Raw genomic sequence first — 27524 nt, forward strand, 5'->3', positions numbered from 1 at the left:
GTATTTTTTTTATCTTTTCTCTGCATTCAGCAAAGATGGGTTTATTTGGGAATAGCAGAGAATTTCAAGCCAGGACATGCAAGCTACGACAAAGCCATAGACAAGTTCCCAGGAGTGTGGTTTTTGTTGATTGCTAACTTGATTAATTTAATGGCAAGAGGCACTGTATCCTGTTGCAACTGCAGTACATGCCTGATAAACAACACGGTGTCCTAAATAATTCATTTTTCTGTTCTTTCTTTATCTAGGCAGATAGAATGCTGTGAAACAGCCGACGAATTCTACAGCACCATGGGACGCCTTACCCAGGAGATGCTAGAGAATGACCTTCTGGAAAGCCATGAACTCATGCAGGTGAGTGGGCAGCCTGGCCCCATTTTGGCTCTGGGAGTGCTGGGTGCTGTGGGAATAGGCAGTGTCACAGCAGCAATTTTGGGAAATATGTTTGGCCAGCCATCAGATTTAGTTTTTCATTTGACCAAGAGTCTATATATATAATTTGATAAGAATCTCACTGTGTCACAAGAGGAAGGAAGAAATGAATAATGGATATTTGTTATACTTCCATTCAAGCTGCGTTGCTTAAAAATCATAACGTGCAATCCAACCTCTAAACCCCACCCCCGCCCAAATTACCAGGTACTTCTTCTGAATCTGATTCTTAACCTTCATAAAGGGAGACTTGTGGGGCAACATATTATTTTGAGGGAGAAATTATTGAGGGTTGAAAAGGAAATTATTCTTTAAAAATTTTTTTAAATGTTTGTTTTTTTATATATAGAATAGTGGGGGGGGGGGGACAGAGACATAGGGACAAAGAGAATCTCAAGAAGGCTCCATGCTCAGCACGGAGCCCGAATGGAGCTCGAGCCCATGACTGAGATCATGACCTGAGCCAAAATCAAGAGTCAGACGCTTAACCAACTGAGCCACCCAGGTGCCTCTCCACCAAAGGAGATTATTCTAATCAGTGTTTTGGTAATTTGTTTTACCCATATATTCTACTCATGTTGTTCTATATTAATCATAATATAAAAAGACTTGAAGGGTTTTGTTATTTTCTGGCATGTTATCATATCTCACTATCATATTCACCAAGGCATTAAAAGCGATAGTGAGTATAAAAAAGATAACAGGTTTGTTAACATTCTCTCTTGCATTAGGTTCTGTAACATGATTTTATCCTTATTCTCCTCTGATGCTTCTGACTACTGCTTCTCTTCCTGGTTGTTCCTTTTGCCCACCGACCAAACTCTGGGTCTTGTCCAAGGTTGCCCTAGGGCCTTAGTTTCTTCTTTCTCTGTGATTTCTCTTTCTTTTTTCTGAGTTTCAACTTTTACCTTTATGTTGGGTTCCATGCATGGGGTTATGTTTGGAGGGTGCTGGACCAAGTCAACAGATTGGAAAATGAAGACTCAGGCCCTGACTTCATGCTTGAGAAGCAAAGAGTTTCCATTCCTTTGCTCATTTCCTGGCACTTCCAGCTCCTTCTCAGAATCCCTTATGTTTGGAGAATGTTGACCACCTGATAGAACTGCCCCGAACATTCATATATTTTTTAAAATATATGTATTTTTTTCATTTATTTATTTTTGATATAGAGAGACAGAGCACAAGTCGGGGAAGGGCAGAGAGAGAGGGAGAGACAGAATCTGAAGCAGGCTCCAGGCTCCGAGCTGTCAGCACAGAGCCCGACACGGGGCTTGAACTCACAAACTGCGAGATCATGACCTGAGCTGAAGTCTGACGCTCAACCAACTAAGCCATTCAGTCGGACTTCTCAAGCCCAAAGTCAGGGCCTGAGTCTTCGTTTTCCAATCTGTTGACTTGGCCCAGCACCCCCCAAACATAACCCCATGCATGAACCCAACATAAAGGTAAAAGTTGAAACTCAGAAAAAAGAAAGAGAAATCACAAAGAAGAAACTAAGACCATTCAGCCATTCATATTTTTTTATTTCAACTTTTCTTTGCCTTCTCATCTCTTCTTTCTTCTTTCCTGTCTGTCTCAGAGGAAGAAGGGTTCTGTATGATGCTGACGTTGGTGCTATGATCCCGACTCTTCTCACACATCTCAGGGCTATTGCTTCATCACTCATTCTCTCTCTGAGGGAAGTACCTCTTTTTGAACATGGCTCTGTGTATAAGGTCTGTGCTTGGCATTTTCCACATATGGGATCATTTACGTCTCACAGAACTGCCTGATTCATCTGCCCAAGGCAGGACTCTAGGATATTATCCCTTCCCCCTCGCTCATGAAACATTGTTGGCTACTCACTGCCTACAAAATGAAGCATGGATTTCTCAACTTATCATCCAGTGCTCTCGACTGTCCTAGCTCCTCCCTTTCATACCCTTTTCTTATTCTGGTCAAGTCAAGCTGTGCTCCACACTCCCAGGAATCCCTGGGAATATGCCTCCTCTGTACCTGTGCCCCCTCTGTTCAGTCTTTCCCATCTACCTTCACATGATTAAGGCCTGCCTCCTCATGAAAAGTTCCAGTTCAGATGCCCTCTCCTTTGTGAAGCATTCTCTGATAGTCTCAACTAAAATCATCTCCCATTTCTGTGAATCACTGTGGCATTTTCTTTGTACCTCTCTTGTGAACATTCATCACATTCTACTTTGATTTAAGACTGTATCTTAAATCAGTGATTTATCTTAAATCAGTAATATCCTCAGTGATATTTAAAAAAATTTTTTTAAGTTTATTTATTTTTGAGGGGAGGTGCAGAGAGAGAGGGAGACACAGAATCCTAAGCAGGCTCCATGCTCTCAGCTGTCAGCACAGAGCCCGATGCAGGGCTTGAACTCATGGACCACAAGATCATGACCTGAGCCAAAGTTGGATGCTTAACCGACTGAGCCACCCAGGTGCCCCCTCAGTGATATTTTTAAGCTCCTTGAGGTCAGAGCCTGTGCTTTGCTCATGAACACTTAGCACTTTGCCTTTTACTACAGCTGCTCAATAAATTTATTACTTCATTAAGCAAACATCTGTTGAGAGTCTGAGATTAATTTCCTGCCTTCTCTTTTTCAATAAATGTTTGCTGAATTAAACAACACTTATATGGTGGCCCTCCTTCCAGATTCCCTCCGCTCTAATAGCATTGGCATTTTGCTGCCAGAGTGATTGTCCACACTGCTTTGGTCATTTCATTGTTCTTCATAATGCCTTCAGTGCTTCCTTGTTACTAACTGCAGTAAATAAAATGCTTCAGCCTAGTTTTCTAGGTCTTATATTAACTTCTCCAAACATTTTTGAGCATCTCTGTCAGAAGACTTCCTTGAGGAAATGATTGTGTGGTTTTACCTTTTAAAGATGGAGTTGGTCAGGCTCTATATATGTGTGTGTATATGCGTGGGTGCATGCACATGTGAGGTGTGTGTGTGTGTGTGTGTGTGTGTGTGTGTGTGTTGGAGGCAGTGGTGCAGAGCAGAAAGGGAAGTCATGGTTGAGGAAGGGGCAAAAGCAAAGACATGGCACTGGAAAACTTTACAGTGTGTGAAGGAAACTATGAGCAGTTTGGTATTTGGTGTGGATATGGAGGACCACAACCTGTGGTAAGGATTGGACTTGACCTTTTAGGTCAGAGGTTGTGAAATTGTGCTTGCTGGAATTCTAGGGGTTCTGTGGAGCCTTTGGAAAGGGAAAAAGAAGACCCGAAACATTTTAAGGAGAGAAGGAAAATGGTCTGAGTTGTGGCTTCTGTCAGATACAGGGGCAGCTCAGCGAAGGGTGGACTTGAAAGGGTCAAGTCTGCTAGCAGGAGCCCGTGAGAGGCAGTGAAGGGTAGAAACAAGGATGGGATGGAACAGAGACAGTACTTAGAAGGCGAAATTGATGGGACTTGGCCACGGAAAATGGATATGGGCTGAGGGAGAAAGAAATGGGGAGACAACGGCAACCCATAGGTTTTCTGGCTTAGGAGGAAGAGCATAAAAGTTTATCCGGGGCAGAAATAGGGTTTGTTTGGAGACAGATTGCATTGGAGGTGCATTCTTGCTGCCCTGTTCCTTACCTATCGAAGGTGTTCCCCGACTGGAACCTGTTGCACTGGGCGGAGGTCTGTTGCTACCCGGCCCTCTCTGTTCATGCCCGTTCCCGTGAGAGGGCTTGTGGTTCCCTCTGCCACTTTCTGTGAAAAATGGTCTGCCCACCAGGATCCTACTCAGTCTCTTCTCCTCCCTCCCACCCCACAGCCTCTCTTATCTCAGCCCTTATTGACGAGCCTTCCTCCATATTCTTTCAGTACTTAAGATTCTCAACAACTGATTTAATGCCAATTACAGATTATTTTATATTATTTGGTGTTTTTTTCAAATGTGTTAATCTTATTCTCTAATGAAGTAGTAAGTTCCTTAATGATAAGGGCCTCCTTTTACTCTGTATTCCCATAACACCTAGAGGAGTGGTTGGTTTTTTAGCTTTATTTACTTTTTTTTTTTAATATATATTTTATTAACGTTTATTTATTTTTGAGACAGAGAGAGACAGAGCATGAATGGGGGAGGGGCAGAGAGAGAGGGAGACACAGAACCGGAAGCAGGCTCCAGGCTCTGAGCCATCAGCCGAGAGCCGGACGCGGGGTTCGAACTCACGGACTGTGAGATCGTGACCTGAGCTGAAGTCGGATGCTTAACTGACTGAGCCACCCAGGCGCCCCTAGCTTTATTTACTTTTGAGAGAGAGAAAGAGAGTGAGTGTGTGCGAGCAGGGGAGGGGCAGAGACAGGGAGAGAGAGAGAGGGACAGAGGATCTGAAGCGGGTTCTGCATTGACAGCAGCAAGCCCAATGAGGGGCTCGAACTCATGAACTGTGAGATCATGACCTGAGCCGAAGTCGGACACTCAACTGACTGAGCCACCTAGGCGCCCATAGAGTACTAAGAACCTATCCAGTTATGGGACGCCTGGGTGGCTCAGTCGGTTAAGTGTCTGATTCTTGATTTCGGCTCATGTCATGATCTCGTGGTTGTGGGATCAAGCCCCGAGTTGGGCTCTGTGCTAGACATGGAGCCAGCTTAAGATTCTCTCTCTCCCTCTCCTTCTGCCCTTCCCCTGCTTACACTCTCTCCCTCTGTCTTTAAAAAACAAAAACCAAAGAATACACCTGGTTGCTCACTGAATACACAGACTCCTAGAACATTAGAACTTGAGGCAGTGTTTTTCACACTTGACTATGTATGAGAAACTGCTCCAGAGTGTGTTAGAATGTGGACATTTAGTTCATCGGTGGTTCTGATGCACCATGGTTCTGATATGGTGTTTTGTTTTGTTTTAATTCTTTTTTTTTTTTTTTTTTAACATTTATTTTATTATTGAGAGAGGGAGAGACAGAGTATGAGCTGGGCAGAGAGAAGAGGAGACACAGAATCTGAAGCAGGCTCCAGGCTCCGAGCTGTCAGCACAGAGCCCGATGTGGGGCTCGAACTCACAGACTGTGAGATCATGACCCGAGCCGAAGTTGGACGCTTAACCAACTGAGCCACCCGGGCGCCCCTGTTTTGTTTTAATTCTTAAGTTAGTTAACATACGGTGTAGTCTTGGCTTCAGGAGTAGAAGCCAGTGATTCATCACTTACGTATAACACCCAGTGCTCATCCCAACAAGTGCCCTCCTTAATACCTGTCACCCATTTAACTCATTCTCTCACTCACTTTCCCCCTCATCAACCCTCAGGTTTTTGTGGTTTTTTTCTGTATTTAAGAGTCTCTTATGGTTTGCCTCCCTCTCTGTTTTGATCTTATTTTCCCTACCCTTCCCCTATGATCATCTGTTAAGTTTCTTAAATTCCACATATGAATGAAATCATGTATCTGTCTTTCTCTGACCTGATGTAGCTGGTTTTTAAACAACACTTAGGGAGGCACTGGTTTAAAAGAAGCTTAAAGATCAACTAACCTAATTCTGTCACTTGATAGAGTGTGAGCTTATGGCCAGTTTTTTAGATTGTCCAGTGGCAGACCCAGACTGGGAGCCAAGTCCCCCTCTCCTGGCCCACTTTTCCCCTACCACCAGCCCACTGCTTCCACGTTAGTCGAAACGTGTCTTTCCCGAAGCTGAAATCCCCTTTAGAAAAATAAGGCAGCATTTTGTTTCACTTAAACGTTGCCAGAGCGAATGAGAGGTACGTTGACACACGCCATCTTTGTCCTATAGAAATTTCCAGTCTTAGGTATTAGGAGAAAAGACAACCACCTCTTTACCTTGCTGTGAGAGAATCCTAGAGGGAAAAATACCTACCGGCTATGGTTTGATCAATTGGATGCCATTTTAGCGGCTTTTCTTCCGCAGAGGAAAACATCTGGATGGAGATGAACTGAGCCTAATTTTGTACAACTCATGTTTTCGTGTTTTTTGTGAAGCATGTCAGTAATGAAAAATACAATTTTGTTTTCAGCGGTACCTAAATATAAACGTCTATTTAAGTGTACTTTGGTAGTTTGAATAGTAAGTTGACTTATTGGTTTTCCTTGGCATCATGGAGTGTTATGGAGAGAAATGGTGAATGTCATTTCAAGGCACTCTGTTTTCTTTATTCAATCTTTTTAAAAAAAAAAATTAATTCAGTGGCTGGGATCCAATTATGGTGGGCCATAAATCTGTCAGCAAACCTGAAATGGCTCCAGATGAAAAATGTGGGCTGTGCGTAAGGTCTTTATTTTTGAGCTGAAAGACAGGGAAGGATTCTCCCTGGTGGTCTTCCCAATTTCTTTCCATTCTAAGTGTCACACACAAAATCTGCTGGGCTTTTTCCTTCTGTAAATCATGTCACTTTTTTTTTTTTTTTTAAAGTAGCAAGGGCTGTTTTTAAAAAATTGGTGGTGTCTGAAAAAGACATTGGGAGAATGCCAGTGAAATAGCGGGTGTGGATTTCAGTGAGACTTTGGACAAAATCTCTCATGACTTCCTTGAGGGCAATAGAGAGAAAAATCAGGTGCTGTTGTCAGAAGGGTTTGTAGGTGCTTGGGACAACCTACCTCAAAGTGTATATCAGTAATTATTGTTACCTGGGGGGAGCTCTCATGTGCTGTGAGGCAGGATCAGCCCTTGGAACGTTCACTTTTTTCCATCAGTGATGACATGGAAATTACAAGGATGTGGATGCTTGTCCCATAGAAGGATAATGTTTGCTTAATTAGCGCTGTCAAAAATTGAAACCGTCTGCCCTGCAAAAGAGTGTGTGCCCACCATTGGAAGGGTTTCAGTGCTGCCTTTGTGACCATCTGTTGGAGAGTCTCTAGAGGGAACTTCTGCTTGGGAAGGTGGCCAAACTAAATTATGTTTACATTCCATTCTAACCCGAAGATTCTGTTAGTTTACCATATTTGGCTCCAAAGTGATTAGTAAAATTCCTTTTTTGGAATCCATTGTAAATCTCTGATTTACAACGTTGGAAACCAGAGCTTCTCAGGTACCCCGAGGACTATGGTGATGTGTGGTGTATATTCATGGCATAAACTCGCCTTCAGACGTGAGACCTTCGACTAAGTGAGTGAATATATGTGAAGAGGTGCTATAAACACATTTTTTTTCCCAGGAGCACTGATTTCTTCTTTGAAGGATTAACTAAAAGTAAAGGATAGAGGAAGATAGACCAAAAAATAGAAAATGAAAGCACCAGTGCAGCCAGGTTTTTGTTTTTGTTTTTGTTTTTGTTTTTGTTTTTGTTTTTGTTTTGTCAGATGTCTGAAGCTGAGTGGCTCTTGAAGGAGCTTGCTAGGAGCCCAGGCCAATTACTCTGGGGCAGGACGTACTTCCCATACTGTTCTTACCAGCTTCCTTCATGAGGCTGGACAAGGGAATATTTTAATGATTTTTTTATAAAACTGACAAAAATAAAACACAAGTGAATCTTCACCTGGTCACCCTACTAATTGTCTTCAATGAGACATCTTCATTCATAAGGAAATTTGAAATTCCTATCATTAATAATTTCATCTTAAAAAAATTTTTTTTAATGTTTATTTTTGAGATAGAGCACAAGCAGGGGAGGGACAGAAGGAGAGGGAGACACAGAATCTGAAGCAGGCTCCAGGCTCTGAGCTGTCAGCACAGAGCCTGACATGGGGCTCAAACCCATGGACTGCAAGATCATGACCTGAGCTGAAGTTGGATGCTTACTGACTGAGCCACCCAGGTGCCCCAATAATTTCATCTTTTAAACTTGAATCCCAATGGTATGGGTTTCTCTTTTTAAATAATTAAGGTGTAGTTGACATAGTAGTTTTAGGTGAATGGTTTCCTGGGAGAAGTGAAACTTAGGGTGATTAATATACATTTTCTGGAGAATAAGTACTTGAAGGATTGAAGGAAAGCATTTGGAACAATTAAGCTTTAATAAAATTAAGAGAGCAAACGTGATTACTTTCCTCCTGCTGGTAGAATGATATATAATTTTGAAATTCTGGAGGAAGCACAGGTGCTTTTCCCATTTTTATTTATAGATTTTTTAACAGCCTATGCTTTACACCCTGTCACTTTTTTTCTTTCTTTCTTTTCTTTTTTTGTTTTTAAATAACAGCTAACAATTTTCACCTCGAGCTCATTCACAGACATTTGAAAAGGTGGTATCTTTGGCAAAAGCTTGTGGCTGATCACACGATCACCCACTAGATTTAATGTTGTCCAGATGACGTTGAATGTCTATAAAAGTCATCAAGCAAAGCTTTGAAAAACAAGCACTGCATATGAGCATCACCGATGGGTTCTTTGTTAAAGAAATAATAGAGAGCTGTGAATTTCTGAGTTAACCCACCTGTCAGTTGAGCCCAGAGGAAGTCAGACTGCCCCCATCTGCCACCCATGTTCACCACTTGGAATACCCAGTCACGGCTGGATTGATTTGAAAAATGAGCATTGTGTTCCTCAGTATTCTTTTGTCTTTCTCTAAAGGGGATATTGAAGTAGAATCTCTCCACCTGCTGTGTGAGAAGCAGAATCTACCTCTTTACACCCAAATCATAGAACTTTAATATCTTTCCACGATCGAGAAGAGTTGTTTAAGGCCATCGTTTCAGACTTGACATTTTTGCTTGTGTTTTTCAGACTGTTTATTCTATGGCTCCATTCCCTTTCCCACAGTTGGCAGAGCTGAGGGAAAAATACACCTACAACATTACACCATTCCCAGCCACAGTTAAACCCACCTCAGTTTCTGGGTAAGGTCTTTTTCCCCCCCTTGTTGTTTTCATGATGGAAGACTTAATATCTTAATGTGTTGGTGTAACTTCATATTTGTTAAGCCCCAGATATATCTATTCAAAGTAGTTTGGTACTTAAAATCTGAATGTTTCTTTCCCAAAGGTTTTGATTTAAATTCAAGACAGATTTTTAAAACCGTACTTTCCAAAGAAGATTGGAACATAAACTGAAGGAATATTTAGAGACCCCACAACTTATTTAAAAATGTCAAATATTAAAAATTTTAATAATTAAAATAGTATAGAACAGGTGCATGAAGAGGCAGATGGCCTAATTTAAAATGAGAAGACAAGAAATTGACAAATATATATTCCTGTATAGGAATTTAGTGTTTGAAAACTTAACATATCAAATCAATAGTGAAAAGTGTATTTAAATAGAAAAAATGAAATAATAAAACTAGCAGAAGAAAGTGTGGAAGAATGTCTTTAGTTCTTTGGAATTGGAAGGGCCTTAATAATGGACTCAGAAACACAAGGGAAAAAGTTAAGTAGTTTAGAAATAATTTTCTGCATGACTAAAAACCTTCATAAGCAGGCACAAAAATATTTTGTGAAAAAATATTTGTAATTGCGGTCTCTCATGTATAAAGTTCCTAGAAATCAGTAAGAAACTGGCTGCCCAACTGAGACACGATGAAAGGATGGGGATTGGTAGTTTATGTATAAAAGGCAGCATCAGTTGTATGAAGAGAAATGCAGCCTAGAACTAGATTGAGACTATGTTTTTATCTGTCAGATTGACAAAAATTCAGAAGGTGGATGTGCGCTCTGTTGGTGACGCTATAGGGGGACACTCTTGCACAGTACAGGCGTAGCGCATTGCTGCAAGATTTGTGGCAGGCAATTTGGCAATATTTCCCCAGATTACTAGTGCACATATCCTTTGACCCAGCAATTCTACCTTTATGACTTAACCCACAGATGTATTTGTACACCTGCAAAGCACAGTCTGTATGAGGTTATTTATTGCAACATTGCTTATAATGGTATAAGATTGGAAACCACTCAGGTGTGTATTGTCAGTGGCCTGGTTCCATTACATGGGCTACATGCACACAATACAGTGCAGCTGTACAAAAAGGATGAGAAAGCTCTGTGTGTGAACGTGGAGAAAGTTTTAGGTACATAGAAGCAAGGTGCGGAAGAATGTATACAGTATGCTAATAATTATGCAAAAGGAAGAGAAAAATAAGACCATAGTTATCTTTGCTTATCTATGCAATAAAGAAACTGAAGAACGCATAGAAATTAGTAGCAATGGTCACCTTTGGGAATTAAGTAGGGCAAAGGCAGAAGTTGGACAGGGATGGGAGAGAGACTTTTTATGTATGTTACATTCATAGTTATATATAAAAATTAAACCATGTGACTATATCATTTATTTTTCAAAGACACCACAATTTTCTTTGAATATTTCTTTTTCTTTTATGTTTCCCAAGACGACATGGTAAGGTCAGAGACAGTGATGAAGAGAATGACCCAGACGATGAAGATGCTGTCACTAATGCAGTGGGGTGCCTTGGACCTTTCAGCGGGCTCCTGGCACCCGAACTGCAGAAGTACCAAAAGCAAATGAAAGGTAAAGAGGTCGCTTTCTATTTAGATGATCTCAATGTGTTGGGTCACTATAGCAAAGGTATTATTATTGTGTCTGATCAATGACTACTGTTTCCTCACCTGGTTACCACTATTAAAGGTCTTTGTTAAAAGTGTCTTCTGTGCTACTCTATCATGTAGTAGGATCTCTCTGTTATGTGTTACACACATCATACCTATATCTTTTTCTTATGTGTTTTGCCTCCAGTTTATCTGATTCTACTTCGTATGCTCAGTTCCTTAGCCTGGAACCTGGCATATAATAGATGTTTAACACATTCTGTTTGAATTTAATTGATACAGAATGGCTTCTTTTCCACTATAGAGATACCCTCTAAATCTAAAACATTATGGTAGCCTCTCCTTGAATTTGAGTGATTAGAAACTCGTTATCTCATAGGATATTCTGCTGGATCCCTCTGCTTAGCCCATGGTTTCTAGTTGAGAAAAGATAATCTCCACCTACCAGTTCTTTTAATAGTTCTTTTGAACAAAAGACAGCAAGTCTACTCCCTCTTTTATTGGATGTCTCTTGAAATCTTGAGGACATCCATCATGTCCCCCAAATCCTTGTCTATGGTCCAAGATCAAAATTTTTCAGAAGGGATGACTTCCAGAACTTTTGATATTCTGTATATTCACCTTTTAATGTCCTGTAGTGTGCCTCTTAAAAAGTGGTGCTCTGAATTGGATGCTGTACTACATTTGTTTTTTTCTTGTAGAGAATGGACTTTTTGTGGTCTGGACACCATCGACGTAATGAACTTTTTTTTTAAGTTTTTTTTTTTTTTTTGTAAATTTTTGAGACACACACACACACACACACACACACACACACACACACAGCATGAGCAGGGAGGGGGAGAAAAAGAGGGAGACACAGAATTGGAAACAGGCTCCAGGCTCTGAACTGTCATTATAGAGCCCAGCGCAGGCCTTGAACTCCCTGACTGTGAGATCATGACCTAAGGCAGAAGTCAGACGCCCAACCAACTGAGCCACCCAGGTGCCACAATTCTTGTCAGGTTTAACTAAGTTCAGATTAGCAGGACCCCTTTTAATTTTCTTCTCCTTTTTTTTTTTTTTTAATGTTTATTTATTTTTAAGAGAGAGAGAGAGAGAGAGCATACGCAAGCAGGGAAGGTGCAGAGAGAGAGGGAGACACAGAATCCAAAGCAGGCTCCAGGCTCTGAGCTGTCAGCACAGAGCCCAGTGCGGGGCTCCAACTCATGAACTGTGAGATCATGACCTGAGCCAAAGTCGCACATTTAACCGAATGAGCCATCCAGGCACCCCTTAATTTTCTTCTCCTTAAAAATGTGTTTTCCATAAAAAAGGAAGTAAATTTGTCTGATGTTTAAGCTTTACCTGAATAACAGTTTCAGCAGATGCTACGATAGTTGAAATCCTCACTAATTATTTTTTTAAAAGCGGTTCCCAGGCCGTTTTACATACTGTGCTAGAAAAGCCTATGTAGTGTGTCTGCCCTCACACAGTGCTTATTTCTACTTCTCAGATGTAATCTCAATTTTATTTAAGGGACAAATCTGCTAGTTGTAGGTGTCACAGGAGCAGAAACCACATCAGACAAAACACACATAGGCAGGAAATGTGTATTAAATGAATAAAAACATTTCTAGTGATGCAGTGATTCAAAGTTTTGATATGTTTTTTTAAATGTTTATTTATTTGAGAGAGAGAGACAGAGCATGAGCAGGGGAGGGGCAGAGAGAGAGAGACACAGAATCCAAAGCAGGCTCCAGGCTCTGAGCTGTCAGCACAGAGTCTGATGCGGGGCTCAAATTCACAAGCCATGAGATCATCACCTCAGTTGAAGTCAGATGCTTAACTGACTGAGCCACCCAGATGCCCCGAAGTCTTGATAATTTTATAGAATGTGTTGCTATTTTTAACTTAGGAAAAACTCACTTTTAATGATGGTCTAAACTCTACGAACAGTCAATTCCTTATAAATCCTCATGCAGTTATATGCAAATCTGTCAACTGACTTTAGACACCTGGAGTTATATTTTCCTAAGGGAATTTTAGAAAAAGGCAGTGATATTTATGTGGAAACAGTTGTTCTTATGTCTACAGAATGAGCAAAGTGCTAATAAAATCAAACAGTGAACCCACACAGCTCATTTCAGACCCACAGTTAGGCTAATCAGAAAATGCGGAAATATTTTCAGGACCAAATGAAAACCAGCACAACAAACTGGAGCATGCATTTTTTTTTTTTCTTTTTTTTTGTGGTTAGAATTCCCTGGAAGTTAAGATACCACACTGGGGCACAGTGTAATCTTTCTCCTCCATGTCCGTGTCTCTCTCCTCTGGAGTGTAGAACCAAATGAAGAGCAGAGTCTGCGGTCTAATAACATTGCAGAGCTGAGTCCAGGAGCGATCAACTCTTGTCGAAGTGAGTACCATGCAGCTTTCAACAGTATGATGATGGAGCGCATGACCACAGATATCAACGCGCTGAAGCGGCAGTATTCTCGGATTAAGAAGAAGCAGCAACAGCAGGTTCATCAGGTGTATATCCGGGCAGGTAATGTGATTCTTTGTTTGAATCAATTTCCCCTCTGTGTCTTGTGAAGGAAGGAACCATACTCCTAGGATCGCCTCGGTATTGCAACCCTGTAGCTCAGTATCCGCAAACACTGCTGGCATGAGGAAATGACCTATTTAGTATCCCTTTTCTTATTTTATTAGGCTCGACTGAAGAAAAAGACCATGGGTCCCTTTTAGGTACCAAGAACCAGGCACTTGATGGTATTAAACACGTCTGTACTACGTGTGCTTGTGGAGAGGGGTTTACAAATGATGAAACTGTTGCAAACGCCATGCAGTCCTTGGACTTGAGACATTTTTGAGCTCTTCCTAAATTTTAGGCATTTGAAAATGGTAAATTAAGCTATCCACTGGTCATTTAGGTAGTAATATAACAGAAGTTGTCATCAGAGAAAAAGGAAGAAACCATTCCTGTGCCTCACCGATGGGGTTAGCGGGGTCTTTCTTGGGGATCTGCCGAGAAGAGCAAAATTGGATTGAGGTTGGAAATGCTCTTTTCCAAGGACTGTCCAGCTGCTTTTTTTGTTTTCTTTTTAAATTCCACAAATGCCAGTGAACAGTCTGCTTTGTGATTTAATACATGCTGATTTGGGAAGTGGTTTGTCTTGTTCTAAGTGAAATCCTAATGAAAATGATGCCTGTTCTGTGTTAAAATGAAGTTGACTGGGGAGCACGTGACTGATCTTGCACGAAAACTGTACTTACCTTCCACTTACGAGGGAGGAGCGGGTTAACTTCCTGAATGTTTTTACTTTGACTTGAATCATTAAGAGGGCATTCACAAAAGAAACAACTCTAGCACTTTAATTTTAAAAACATTGGCTCAAACATATCCTCATTTTTGTCCTTAAAGAAATGAGGCAGGTAAGGATGGATATGCTTCTGTCCTTTTAAAAGATGAGGAAATGGTGACTCAGGAAAGCTTAGCAGCGTTGTATAGCGATGGTCGGTGGTCAGGCCAGGGCTAGACCCCCGTGTTCTGATTCTTTACATAGTCCCTTTTTCTCTTGCGCCCTACACATCTGTGGGTGTGATGGTGAACAGTTGTCGGTGGGTATTAAATCGGCCCAGTGTCTTGTGCTGTAGCTAGGGGGTCAGTAAACTGTGTTCCACAGGCCACATCCGGCTAGCTGCCTGTTTTTGTAACTAAAATTTTATTGGAATACAGGCATGCCCCCTTATTTACATATTGCCTATGACTGCTTTTGCACTACAAAAGTCTAAAATATTTACATATTGTCTATGGCTGCTTTTGTACTACAAAAGTCTAAAATATTTACAGTCAGGAAAAGTTCGCTGACCCTTATCGGGATCATGGTTTGTGTGGTTCCTTTTAGGGAGATTGTTGCTCAAAGACAAAGAGCATTGCTTTTGAAACTTCAGCGTGCATGTAAATCACTTGGGGATCTGTTAAAATGAAGAGTCTGTTTCAGCAGCTTTGGGGTGGGGCTGAGATGATGCATTTCCAACAAGCTCCTGGGTGGTGCCAGTGCTGCTGGGTGGGGATCACGCTTTGAGTAGCTTTTAGAAGAGATGGTATAAGAGGATTAGCAGTGCAGGTGGAGAGGGTGCGCTTGACTTCAGCTTCTGAGATGTGAAGTAAGGTGGTGAGCATGGCGGTTGAGGTCCCAGCTTCCCAGGTTAAGGAGGACGGGAAGTTGGGGCCTTTTGGACCCGGTGGCTTCGGTTTTTGGGGAGAAATCGGAGGAAAAGTTGTTTGCTTTTGGAGGAGTAAGTTGGGGAAGTCAGGTAGGAGCGTAGAGAAAGCAATGAAGATTTGGGTAGGTCATCGAACGGAATGGAAGAGGGAAAGAAAAGGGTTGTTCAGTGGCTTTGAGGACCCAACAAAATAGGAAGTTATGAATCTGAAGGGCTTTCAGTCCACATGTCTGTGTGATTTTTTTTTCCCCTCCCTTTTTGGAAAAGATAAAAATCCAGGTTTGGGATTTTGCCAGGCATAAAGAGATAGGGGTGTCAAGAATGTGGTCATTGGTGAGGCAGCATCCTGGTGATCAGCCATGCATCTAGCCGGGGGAGGAGTGCAAGTGACTCACACATAGACAAGGGGTTATGGGAAGTTTGAAAGACGAGAGAACCCAAGTCTCTGGTTCAGTACTATGTATAGTCATATCGAGAACCTGAGAGCCAGGAGAGCCAAAGAGAAGAATCAGAGACTTAAATATTTTTCAGGTAAGATAGATCTGGGTGATGAAGTTTTGGATGGAATTGGGGAGGCTGAGGAAGTATGAGGATGGGTCAGTCAGAGAAACAGTCATGCAACTGAGGGAGGTAGTAGGATATGGGATGGAGAGGAGACTGTAGTCAACATTTTCAGTAAAGACTGGAGTGTGACCCGAGGTACGTGAGAGCAATCGAGAAGCGTAGAGGTGAGCTCAGCCAGATGATAGGGATGTCAGGAGGAAGGTTGCTCACACAGAGACGGTAGGGCCTTCTCCCTACTGCTTCTGCCTGCTGTTGTCATCTCTGGGGCCATGTGTGTTTGAGCGTCATCTGAAATAGAGGCTTGGTCATAGCCACTGGAGGAGGACGACAGGAATACTATCACCAGTGCCCTCCAGGAGAGCATGGCTTTGGTGCTCTCCAGTTTCAATTGGCTTTCGAAGTCCATTGAGGACACAGGAGTGGGATCAGGAATCAAGTAGCAGTGATCTCCCTACATTTTCACCACCTTCTATCACCTCTGTCATTCTGCCTGCTCTCACCTTTATAATATGCAGTGTGTTCTTTTCCTACCCCTCAGAAGCTAACAGCTGATAATCCATATGGTCGTAGTGTTTGACTTATTTTTAAAACAGTCTTCTAAAGTTTTCTAGGTACAGGACCTCTGAGGTTATTTCTCAGAGACAAAAACTCTCAGTAAGAAACAGTAGGGTGTCTGCACTTTAGTAATGAGGGGCCAGAGTCTGCTTCTTTTTGTATCCTCAGCCTCTCGTCTCCTCCTTTTGGAAGAGGAGGGAACAGGTACTACAGGCTCTAGGGTTGAATTCAGTTTCTGTTACCTTCAGTCACATGACTCTGCAAAACCTGGCAGATACGTGGGTTGGGATGTGGGGACAACCTCTGTGATTCCTGTTCTGTGATGGATGGTTTCTCTGTGGTCCATTTCACACAACCTTTCAACGTTTCTTTCAGATAAAGGGCCAGTGACCAGCATTCTCCCATCTCAGGTAAACAACTCTCCGGTCATAAACCACCTTCTTTTAGGAAAGAAGGTGAAGATGTCAAACAGACCTGCCAAGAATGCGGTCATCCACATCCCCGGCCACACAGGAGGCAGAACGTCTCCTGTCCCTTATGAAGACCTCAAGACGAAGCTCAATTCTCCGTGGCGAACTCACATCCGAGTCCACAAGAAGAACATGACGAGGACCAAGAGTCAGCTGGGCTGCGGGGACACCGTTGGGCTGATAGAAGAGCAGAATGAGGGCTGCAAGACTAAGAGCCCGGGGGCGGCGGAGTTCCCCTCCAGCCGCGCAGCGGCAGCTGGAGGAGAAGGTGGCAGCTCGGAAGGCTGTGTGGGGAGGACAATCGAAGGGCAGTCTCCGGAGCCAGCGTTTGGGGATGCCGATGCTGACGTGTCTGCGGTCCAGGTGAAGTTAGAAGCCTTGGAACTGAACCGGAGGGATGCTGCTGCCGACCCTGAGCCCAAGGCACACGCGCCCTGCCAACGGCACTTCCCGGAGCTGCCTGATACGCCTGGGGAAACCAAACCTCCCCAGGGCGGCCACCTGAAAGCACCCATCTTTAGCCCTTTCCCCAGCGTCAAACCACTGCGCAAGTCAGCCACTGCCAGGAACTTGGGATTATATGGTCCTACAGAAAGAACCCCAACCGTGCACTTTCCTCACATGAGCAGGGGCTTCAGCAAATCCAGCGGTGGAAACAGTGGCACGAAGAAACGATGATGGCCTTCAGAAGCTTCGACTGTAGATGCGCCTTCCCATGGTGGTAAAAGGGTTCCGGCTGAGGCTCCAAAAGAGTGTTAATTGTCCGGTGAAAATGAACAGATAGGTTCAGAGATGAGCACCAGTCTGTAAAGATGGGAAATGGAACTTTTCTAGTGGGAAGCCAGGACGGGGATGTTTTCCCACCCACCGCTAACCGATCCAGTGAATTCTTGTGGCAGCATAAATATTGTAGTTTTAAAGCGTGAAGTTTTCCCTATTTTTAATCGTGAGTTGTTTAGAAAAGACTGCGTATTTAGACTGTTAACCCCTCTTCCTTCTTCCTGTTCTGAAGGCTGTCAGGGTCCCTGCGACAACACTCCTCCAAACCTTCTGGTTCTCTGGGCGTTAGCGATACTCAAGCATGCACACACTAGCTCCTAGAACAGAAACTGTACAAAGGAAGTAAGTTTCTTAGTTACAAAAAACATCCTGATTTCCCTCTTCCTGCCCCACTGGGGGAATGTTTGTGTGTGTGCGTTTTTCTTCAGTAGTTTCTCTCAGCCAGTCTGAAGATTGTTTTTTCATTCTAGAGCTAAAGTGCAGGAGAAAAATGTAGATAGCCTTAGTTTCCCTTTCTGCCTGCAAAATGAAGAAAACCCTTTATCTGTTGAAATTTAGGTTAAGCCACCAATTTGAAGATCTTACCCAGAGAACACACACGGGACATGCATTAAGCAATCGCTCTGAACGGCTTGCTGATTCTGCTAAGCTTTCCCCAAGGTTCATTTTTTTCCCCTCTAAGAAGAATTATGGTCCTCAGTGTTGGGATGACTTGGTGGGCTCTCCATGGAGCGTGTCCCGTGTTGTCCGCCGTGCAGCTCACTTACCTACCAGCTCTTCATGGCAGACGTAGCGATGCTCGATCGTGGCTCGAGCCGTGTTCACGGCTGCTGCTCAGAAGCCAGAAACACAGCACCTGCAATTCTGTTACTTGAATTTTGTGCTTTTTTGATTGGAGCACTTTGTTGAGTACTTTTGTTACTTGAACACTGCCTTTCTTTGGAGAAGGCATTAGTGCTTTCTAGCTCTCTCTTACCCACTTCTCTCCCGGTCCCAGCGGGTCAGAGACAGCACCTGTTATCTCCACTATGCAGATGGGAACTCTGAGCCACACGGAGGTGAAGTAGCATTGCAGATACTCAAGGGGAATACTCCCAGTATTCCCTGTGACTTGGTCACCTCTCCTCTGGCACGATAGGCGGATTTACTGCTCTTTGTACACAGATGCATTGGCTGTATAGGTTCTAAAAACCAAGACTGGGAAGCCACTCACTGTACTCCCTCTCGACTCAGAGGACCTTTCTCCAGATGGTACAGAGTCCCGTGATGGTGTTTCACAAAACCAGCTCTGTTTTTACCCAAAAAGGTAGTTCATTTTAAAAATGCTTCGTGCAGCTGTCATTTGAACAAAGGCTCACTCCTCAATCCCCTTGTCTTACTGTTATCCGAAGAATAGCCTCAGCATCTTTATCCTCCTCTCTGATAGACCTTGACCATGCCTGCAGGCACATTGTCGATGCACTCAGTGTTCATTTGGGCTAATTGGATTGCCAATTCTGAAACCAAAGCTATAATTTTAGAGAGGGCTTCTACTGTGAGAGGTATTAATTTTCATAATAAAATAGAAAATGTGGTAGTGTGGGCTTTTTTTTGAGTAGAAGACACAAGAATGACATACAGTGAGAAAAGCCATGTTATCCCTTTTGTGGTATTTTTACCCCCAAAGGCACAGAAGGTGGAAAATATGACTACTGAGTTATTGCGGTGTTGGTCTTGAATTCTGTGCCACCTGAAGTTGGCATGCAGCTTCTTAAAAAGCAGCCACGCCCACCACCTCTGTCTTGGGAAGGGAGGAGGTGGGATGTTGGGCTCACCTCGCGTCCCGCTGCGGGGATGAGACCCGCTGCATTTTTCAAAGTTAAGCAAATGACACGATTTTCTTCCATCTGCTAAAACTTTACAGATAATGATTCCACCTTATATTCTTTTCTCCTCCCCCACCCCAATGAGTCAGAACAGACTCATCCCTTTGAGGGATGTCTGACTGGAATGGAGGAGTAGTCTCTCTTCTCTTGAGTCAGCCCCACGCTCCCTGAGGATCTAGGTCCAGGGAGGTGGATGCTGGGGCGGAGCCGCTTACCACAGTCCTTGGGATGGCGCTGTTGTGTCTGCTAAGTGTCTTAGTGTTGGTGACATAGGCCCCACCGGTTTCCCTCTGATGGTCTTTCTGGGAGAGGGACGGACGAGACGGGCGCATGCTTTGGAAGAAGTATTTTATCCCAAATGGAAGAATGAATAACTGAAAGGATCATAGTCCTCGGAGGTCAAAATGACCTTGTCAGGATTTTAAAAACCGAAGGATTTCTGTTGAAGCACTCTCTGTACCAATAACATGCATGCATTGTACCGTGTAATCGCAATGTGAATCGGTCAATTTTGGAGACTTGCCTACTTTAGGAAATAGAGAAATCTGCAGTAGCCTTCACCACACAGCATGTACAAAGACCAGTATGGACTCGTTCTCCCCCCTACGTATTGGACACTGTACTCAAGCACCAGAAGTACTTACCAAGTAGCGGTTTCTTGATTTCTAGATCTGTCTGTCCCCTGTCAGCACTTGTGCGGGGAGTCCCCTCCTTCCAGTGCTTCTGCACCTCAATACTCTTACAAAAGCCTCCAAATGGTTTAAACCCAGTTTGTAATGTTTGACCTATGGGCTGTCACTTTTTGAAACATTGTATTCCTTTTTCTTTTTTTTTTTGTCTCTGTTGTTCTGAAGAATTGTACTGATCACAAAGACATGCGCATAAAGATTCTTATTGTTGTAGCTGTTGTGCCATTTTCTGAGTGCATGCGTAGAATACCGTTGTGACACTGACATCCTCCTTCCCCTTCCGCTTCAACTTTTTCCCCTCCTTGGTCACGGAACTGGGGAAACAGCCCAGTAAGCTCCATCTCCCCCAATCTAATCACTGGGCTGCAGGGTGGCCCGTGACCTCTTGAGAACTTGGCAGAGGAGCGGGTTCCTAGGTATGAGTGAGTAGAGAGTTTACTTAAGAACGTGTGTGTGAATGTACGTGTGTGTATAAAATTAGCCATGAGGTTTGTCATTTTCCTTTGTTTCAATAAAATAGGACACTAGGAACGTAACTCAGCTTCCTGGTCTCATGGGTGGGATGTGAATGGACAGCTGTGGTCACAGGCACTGCATCAGCCTGCTCCCTTCATCAAGTCTCCCTTTACTCTTTCTGAGCCACTTTCTTTGCTGCCTCCAGCAATCATTTGAGGCAACGTTTAAAATACATTATTTTTTCGGGGTGCCTGGGTGGCTCGGTTGAGCATCTGACTTCGGCTCAGGTCATGATCTCACAGTTTGTGAGTTCAACCCCCTGTGTTGGGCTCTGTGCTGGCAGCGCGGAGCCTGGAGTCAGCTTCAGATTCTGTGTCTCCTTCTCTCTCTGCCTCTTCCCTGCTTGTGTTCTTTTTCAAATAAACGTTAAAAAAATTTTTAAAAACATTATTTTTCCTAATGAAAGAAGTAGCATATATTTTAAGAAAATTTGCAAAACCGAGCATAGGGAATCCTCAGTGTTCTGGTATGGGCTTCTCCGGAACGTTCTTGTATGTGTGTGTGCATGTATACACACACACAAAGGTATATTTAGCTGTCTTTCCAGTAGACACTCGTATACAGCGTCATTTTCAGTGACTTTCCTTCACGTGTTCATGCCAGAATTCAGGACTGTTGTCAAACAGTTGGTTCCTGATTGTAGGTAGTATTTGAGAGCGTCTTAATACTTACATCTTTGTGTACAGACTTAACTACGTTCTCAGGGTACATTCATTGAGGTGGTGTTACTGGATTAGAAAGTATGAACATTTTGGGGGCACCCGGGTGGTGCAGTCGGCTAAGCCTCTGACACTTGATCTCAGCTTAGGTCATGGTCTCACGATTTGTGAGATCGAGTCCCATGTCAGGCTCTGCACTGACAGTGCTAACAAGCCTGCTTGGGATTCTCTCTCTCTCCCTCTCTCTCTCCCTGCCCCTTCCCCATGTTCTCTTTCTCTCAAAATAAATGAACTTTAAAAATAGGAACATTTGTGGGGCGCCTGGGTGGCTTGGTCGGTTAAGCGTCCGACTTCGGCTCAGGTCATGATCTCATAATTTGTGAGTTCAAGCCCCATGTTGGGCTCTGTGCTGACCACTCAGAGCCTGGAGCCTGTTTCGGATTCTGTGTCTCCCTGTCTCTCTGCCCCTCCCCTGTTCATGCTCTGTCTCTCTCTGTCTCAAAAATAAATAAATGTTAAACAAAATTTTTTTTAATAAAAAAAAAATAGGAAGATTTTTAAGTCATACGTATTGTCAAATTGCCACCATCAAAGGTTGAACTTCTCATTGCAAGCCATGAATAAGAATGCCTGTTTCTCTATGCCCTTGGATGAGGCAGCAGTTTTTTTTCTTTTTTTTCTTTTCTCTTTTCTTTTTTTCTAGGACCTCCAGTATTGATAGAAGCAGTGATAATGGGCATGCATACCTCATTCCTGGCTTTTGAAGGAACCATTCAGTAAGATGTTTGCTGAGATTTCTGGTAGGTATCTTTTATCAGGTTAAGGAAATTACCTTTTATTCTTTGTTCACTAAGGTTTTAAAAAAAATCAGCAGGTACAGTTGACCCTCAAACAGCAGGAATTTGAACTGTGGAGGTCCACTTATATGTGGATTTGATAAATACAGTGCAGTACTATAAATACATTTTTCTTAGAATTTTCCTAACATTTTCTTTTGTCTGGCTTACTTTATGATAAGAATATGGTGTAATACATATAACATAGAAAAAATGTGTTAATTGGAGGTTTATATTATTGGTAAAGCTTCTGGCTAACAGGCTGTTAGTAGTTAAGTTTTGGGGGAGTCAAAAGTTATACGTGGATTTTCAACTGTGCTTCTCACCCTCGTGTTGCTCAGTGGTTAATTGTATTGAACTTTGTCAAATGATCGCGCATTGCATACTTTGAGAAGAAACTAGTGTGTGAGATTTGAACTCAAACTTGAGGAAATGACCACTACCAGGTTTCTTCTAAGAGTATTAGATATTTTAGAGTTGGAAGTGATAGGAGTAAAAGTTTTATGTGCAAATTGTCATTGCAGTAAATTTACTAGTAGAAATTTGGAAAGAATATCTGAGAACAGAGGAAATGGTTGGGGTGAATTATGGTTCATCCATAAGATGGCTTGGTCCATGAGTGTTTCCCCCATTGGAATGGCTGTTATCTATTACATAAGGCAGTTCAGGTGAAAGTCAGCAAAGTGTGGAGTCGTGGGGCCCCTGGGATACAGCCATAGATGGGAGGCCCTTACCGGACAGTAGCTAAAGTAGAACCAGGCAGCTTTTCTTTCACAAAGACAGCCTGCGCTCGATCGCATGGGGACTGAATGGGGACTGGGAGATTGTTGGGGTTGGATCAGCTCCCGAGAGGTTCCCTGTTGGCCAGCTCCTGAACCTGAGTCTGCATCTCTCCTGGAGCTCAGCTCAGGTCGGACCTACTGATGACTTGAAAAGTCATGCTCTGTCTCATCTTCTTCACCTCGTCCAGCACACCCACTCCTTATCTGATCGCTCCACTCTGCACCCCAGAGGCCTCAAGAATCCTGGAGTTAAAAAAAAAACAACAACAAGGAGTTGACTGTTCCTTAATTTTTGTATTCCTGCTACAATTCTAGTTTTCCTTTGGGCAATGCTGATCGTTGGGAAGGAGGTGGATCAGTTCCCTTCGGGAACCAACAGGGCCAGGCGGGAGCTAGCCGATACCTCAGCCCAGATGTCTCCCCACCCCCGAGGAGTCCACAAATCTGTATTCAACAAACAAACAAACACCCTAGTAAATTTGACACTGAGCTAGATTTGGCAACCACTGTCATTCTATTTTAGCGGTATCTTAACTAGTCCCCCTCCCTGCTGCCGTAAGTACACACTGTTGCCAGTGTGATCCTTCCAAAATGAAAATCTTACCAGTCAAAATCCTATCGTACCCCATTTTCTGGGGGATAAAATCTGAAATCCTTAGTTTAGCATGATCTGGCCCATGGATATTGTTTGAGCTTTTTTCCCTACCTCTTTCCCGTTCGTCACCTTCTACGTCCTGTCATCCCCACACCAACATCTACCGTTTGTTTCCATGTGCTAGGCATTGTCCTGGCTCCTTCTTATATGTTATCTCGCTTATTCCTCCCAAGAACCCTGTGAAGCATATTATCCGTGTATTACACAGATGGTGGATATGAGGTGAGCGGTTATGTCCTTGTCCACGGCCACCTAGCTGATAAATAGCAGAGTCCTGATCCCTGTGACACCAGACTGAGCTCTTTTCTCTGCTGCACCGACAACTTTGCAAACAACTTGACATGCCCTGAGAGGTCCTCGCCCTCGCAGCATTCTTGTAACCGTGTATTCACAAACCTCTGCCTAGGGCACCCTGCTTGCTCCAGTCTGTCTGAGAAACACCCACTTGTCCTTTTAATCTTATCCAACACGTTAATGAGGTCAAATCCAATTTGTCACTTTCCAGTTCTTTGATTTTTGTGCAAATTACTTAATAGCTGGGAGCTTTGGTTTCCCCATCTGTACAGTGAGAATAGTAATTTCAACCTCATAAGGTTTCTTGTGGAGTCTGCTATTTTTGCTGCCTACAATTAACTCTCTCCCTTTGGCAGCAATGCTCTGATTTTGCTTGGGGGGTTGGCCCTCTTCCTTCTGTTGGAGTACTTCCGGGGAGGTTGATGCCCCTGGAGCACAGGGCCACAGCTAAGCCAGTCAGCATTCTCCCTCCTCCATCCCCGGTGTCTGGCCTATGGACATGCACACAGGCAAAGAAAGTCAGTTCCTGGGCTCTTGTTTTGAAATCTTGGGGAAGCTGACTTGCTCATTTCTACTGGGTTTGCACCTGGGTGGAAAATCCCATAAGTTGCTGCTGGGAGTGGTCTTGTAACCACGAGGGCAGAACCTGCTGGAGAGGAGAGTCAACACTGAGCAAGTGGAGCTGAGAAACCACACCCTTTTCATATCAAGTGATCCTTGGATCAGGCCATGCCTGCAACTAAATACGTCTCTCTACGACACTTTGTTAGGTAAGCAGACGTTGGAATGCTAGCCCAGTTTGCACAGGTTTTCTATTGTTCCTATTAAACGTCTCTTACTTGGAACAGGGATGTTATAAAGATTACAGAGTATAGGGGCGCCTGGGTGGCTCAGTCGGTTGAGCATCTGACTTCAGCTCAGGTCGCGATCTCATGGTTCGTGAGTTCGAGCCCCGTGTCAGGCTCTGGGCTGATGGCTCAGAGCCTGGAGCCTGCTTCTGATTCTGTGTCCCCCTCTCTCTCTGCCCCTCCCCCATTCATGCTCTGTCTCTCTCTGTCTCAAAAATAAATAAACATTAAAAAATTAAAAAAAAAAGATTACAGAGTATAAAGGCAAAGCAGTGGATGTATCACCAGTGAAAAATAGTTAATATTTTTTACTTTATAGTAATTCAAGCCTCTCCTGAGCTGCTTTCTCTTATTTTTGGCTTCGTCCTCCCTATCGTAATAATAGATAATGTGAAGCAGTGATGGAGTCAGGGAGCGTGGTTCTTGTTTTATGAAGAGGGCTCTTTCCTCAAGCTCTTGAGTCTTTTTTGGTCTTGTATCTCCTTGTCACAGAAGGAGAGGTGATTTTGAGTATGAAACCATCTTTGGTTAATTTTGCCTACTATTCCAGCACCATCTGCATTCATGACTGAGCCCTGTGGAAAGCAGAGTGACTTGAAAACAAAACACAAAAGAGATATTTTAACCAAATTCCACAACGTTTGGGAGCCCAATGGCATACTTGTGGAACTCCTCTCGCAGAGTGCAATAGAAACAGAAGGCACATTGCCTCTGCCTTCCTTAGGTAGCCATGCCACCTGCTTACGGAGAAGGCTCCAGCATGTCTCAGGTGGTATCTGCTGGGAAGCTGCGGGCTGGATCTGGTCATGGGCCTCATGGGGACCCGTAGTGTTTAGCAGAGCCACGGAAGCACGCGCTGGGACCACACCTATTTGCGAACACATAAGAGGCATCCCCTGAGGATTTCAACATAGCCCAGTGTTAAGGGGATAAGAAGACTTCACAGATGCTGTTTCAAAACATATCTGTGACAGGGCACCTGGGTGTCTCAGTCAGTTGAGTGCCCGCCTCTTGATTTCAGCTCAGGTCGTGATCCCAGGGTCATGAGATCGAGCCCCATGTCGCCTCCGCATTTAGTATGGAGTCTGCTTAAGGTTCTCATTCCCTCCCTCCCTCTCTCCGTCCTCTCTCTCTCTCTCTCTCTCTCTCTCCCTGCCCTCCACCCCCCTCTTTCTCTGCCCCTCTCCCCTACTTGTGTGAGCTCTCTCTTAAATAAAAAGAAACAAACACAAAAAAACCCCATAATATATCGTGAGAATAGTGATTTGCTGTTACAGAGACCTCTTTTGGACCAGAAAGGTGCTGAGGTCTGGGGAAAATTGGGTTACATATGACTTTTACATAATAAATTCCACAAATGTATATATAGCCGAACTTAACAAATAGTGAAAAGCTTAAAGATTTTCATTGCATGTGGAGCTGTGGGCCAGAATTTCTAGTGTGTTTTTCAAGTGTGAAACACATGACAGGTCATGGAATCCTTAATAAAAGTGTATTCGAATAATGAAATCATTAAATGTTAGATTGAGGGAGCCTGTTGCTCAGTAGTTTTCAATGGTTTTCAAGGCAGTGTGTTTGCACATGGTAAAAATTCAAACTGTAAAAAAAGCTCTTGGAGAAAACTAGGTCTCTCTCTACACCTCGATCCTTAGCCATCCAGTTTCCCTACCTACAGGAAACCACTATCAGCACTTCCTTGCAGATCCTCCCAGAAGAATTTTGTGCATATTCAAGCATGTTCACACACACATGTGTTTTTGTAAGTAGTAGCAAGATAATAAACTTCTGAATCTTTCTTTTTTTCCACTTAATGTATCAGGGAGATTGTTTCATAACAGTGCAGGCAGGGTGACCGCATTCTTTTTACTGGGGCATTGGTTCCCATTTGAGGTCTGTGCACAATGAATTGATCCTCTTGTCCATTGTCAGGGAAAGTTTTGGCTTCCGATTCCATACCTATGGAATATGCATGCCCTTGTGTATATGTTGTTATATTGCAAATAAGCAGGTTTAGCTACAGGATAAACTCTTAGCTATGGGATTACTCGTCAACAATGTTCATTTTATATTTTGACACATGTGGCTAAATTAGTCTCTGCAGATGTTCTATAAATTCCTCCTCATGTTGCTCAATATCTTATCAAACTTTTTTGTTTTAATGTTTATTTTTGAGAGAGAGCGAGAGCACGAGCAGAGGAGGGGCAGAGAGAGAGGGAGACAGAATTCATAGCAGGCTCCATGTGCAAAGCAGGACATGGGGCTCAAACCCACAAACCGTGAAGTCACGACCTGAGCCAAAGTTGGATGCTCAACCAACTGAGCCACCCAGGTGCCACCAAACTTTTTTGATCTTTTCTGACTGGACAGATATTAAGCTACATTTAAAAAATGGGCATGAAGTTAGCATATATCTAAACATTACTTATAGGTCCCTTGTTCATAGCCTATGCTCATTTTTGGTCCTTTTCTCTTATTGATGCAAGTTCTCTATGCATTAAGAAAAACGTCTTTGTAATATTGCAATATTCTCATTTTTCTGGTTATCTTCTGACCTGATGCTGATTTGTGAACATGTATGTAGACTTAAAAGCATTTTTATTCAAATTCATCAGTCTTTTCTAGCTTCAGGGTCTTGTGTGATATTTATTTTTTACAAAATTTTTTTAAATGTTTATTTTTGAGAGAAAGAGAACCCGTGAGTGAGTGGGGGAGGGGCAGAGAGAGAGAGGGAGACACAGAATCCAAAGCAGGCTCCAGGCTGAGTTGTCATGAACTGTGAGATCATTACCTGAGCTGAAGTTGGACACCCAAACAACTAAGCCACCTAGGTGCCCCAATACTTGTCAGTTTTAAGTAAATTCAGATTAGCGGCCTCTTTTTAATTTTACCCCCCCCCCCTTTTTTTTAAATGTTTACATTTTGAGGGAGAGAGGGAGGGTGGGAGGGAGTGCAAGTAGGGGAGAGACAGAGCAAG

At 43.2% G+C, this 27524-nt stretch overlaps 1 protein-coding gene across 2 annotated transcripts in view; it reads left to right on the top strand.

The window, feature by feature from the left end:
* TBC1D30 (TBC1 domain family member 30) overlaps window positions 1–20315 on the top strand; it is an 85119-nt gene extending 64804 nt beyond the window's left edge. For both annotated transcript variants that reach the window (XM_049625910.1, XM_049625911.1), the window contains 5 exons: window positions 249–354; window positions 9051–9163; window positions 10648–10787; window positions 13149–13355; window positions 16532–20315. In XM_049625910.1, the coding sequence (XP_049481867.1) occupies window positions 249–354; window positions 9051–9163; window positions 10648–10787; window positions 13149–13355; window positions 16532–17304 (1339 nt within the window). In that variant the 3' untranslated portion in view covers window positions 17305–20315. The remainder of the gene's footprint in view (window positions 1–248; window positions 355–9050; window positions 9164–10647; window positions 10788–13148; window positions 13356–16531) is intronic.
* Window positions 20316–27524: the final 7209 nt, after the last annotated feature.

The sequence above is a fragment of the Panthera uncia genome, chromosome B4, assembly GCF_023721935.1.
Source record: "Panthera uncia isolate 11264 chromosome B4, Puncia_PCG_1.0, whole genome shotgun sequence".
Lineage (NCBI taxonomy): Eukaryota > Metazoa > Chordata > Mammalia > Carnivora > Felidae > Panthera > Panthera uncia.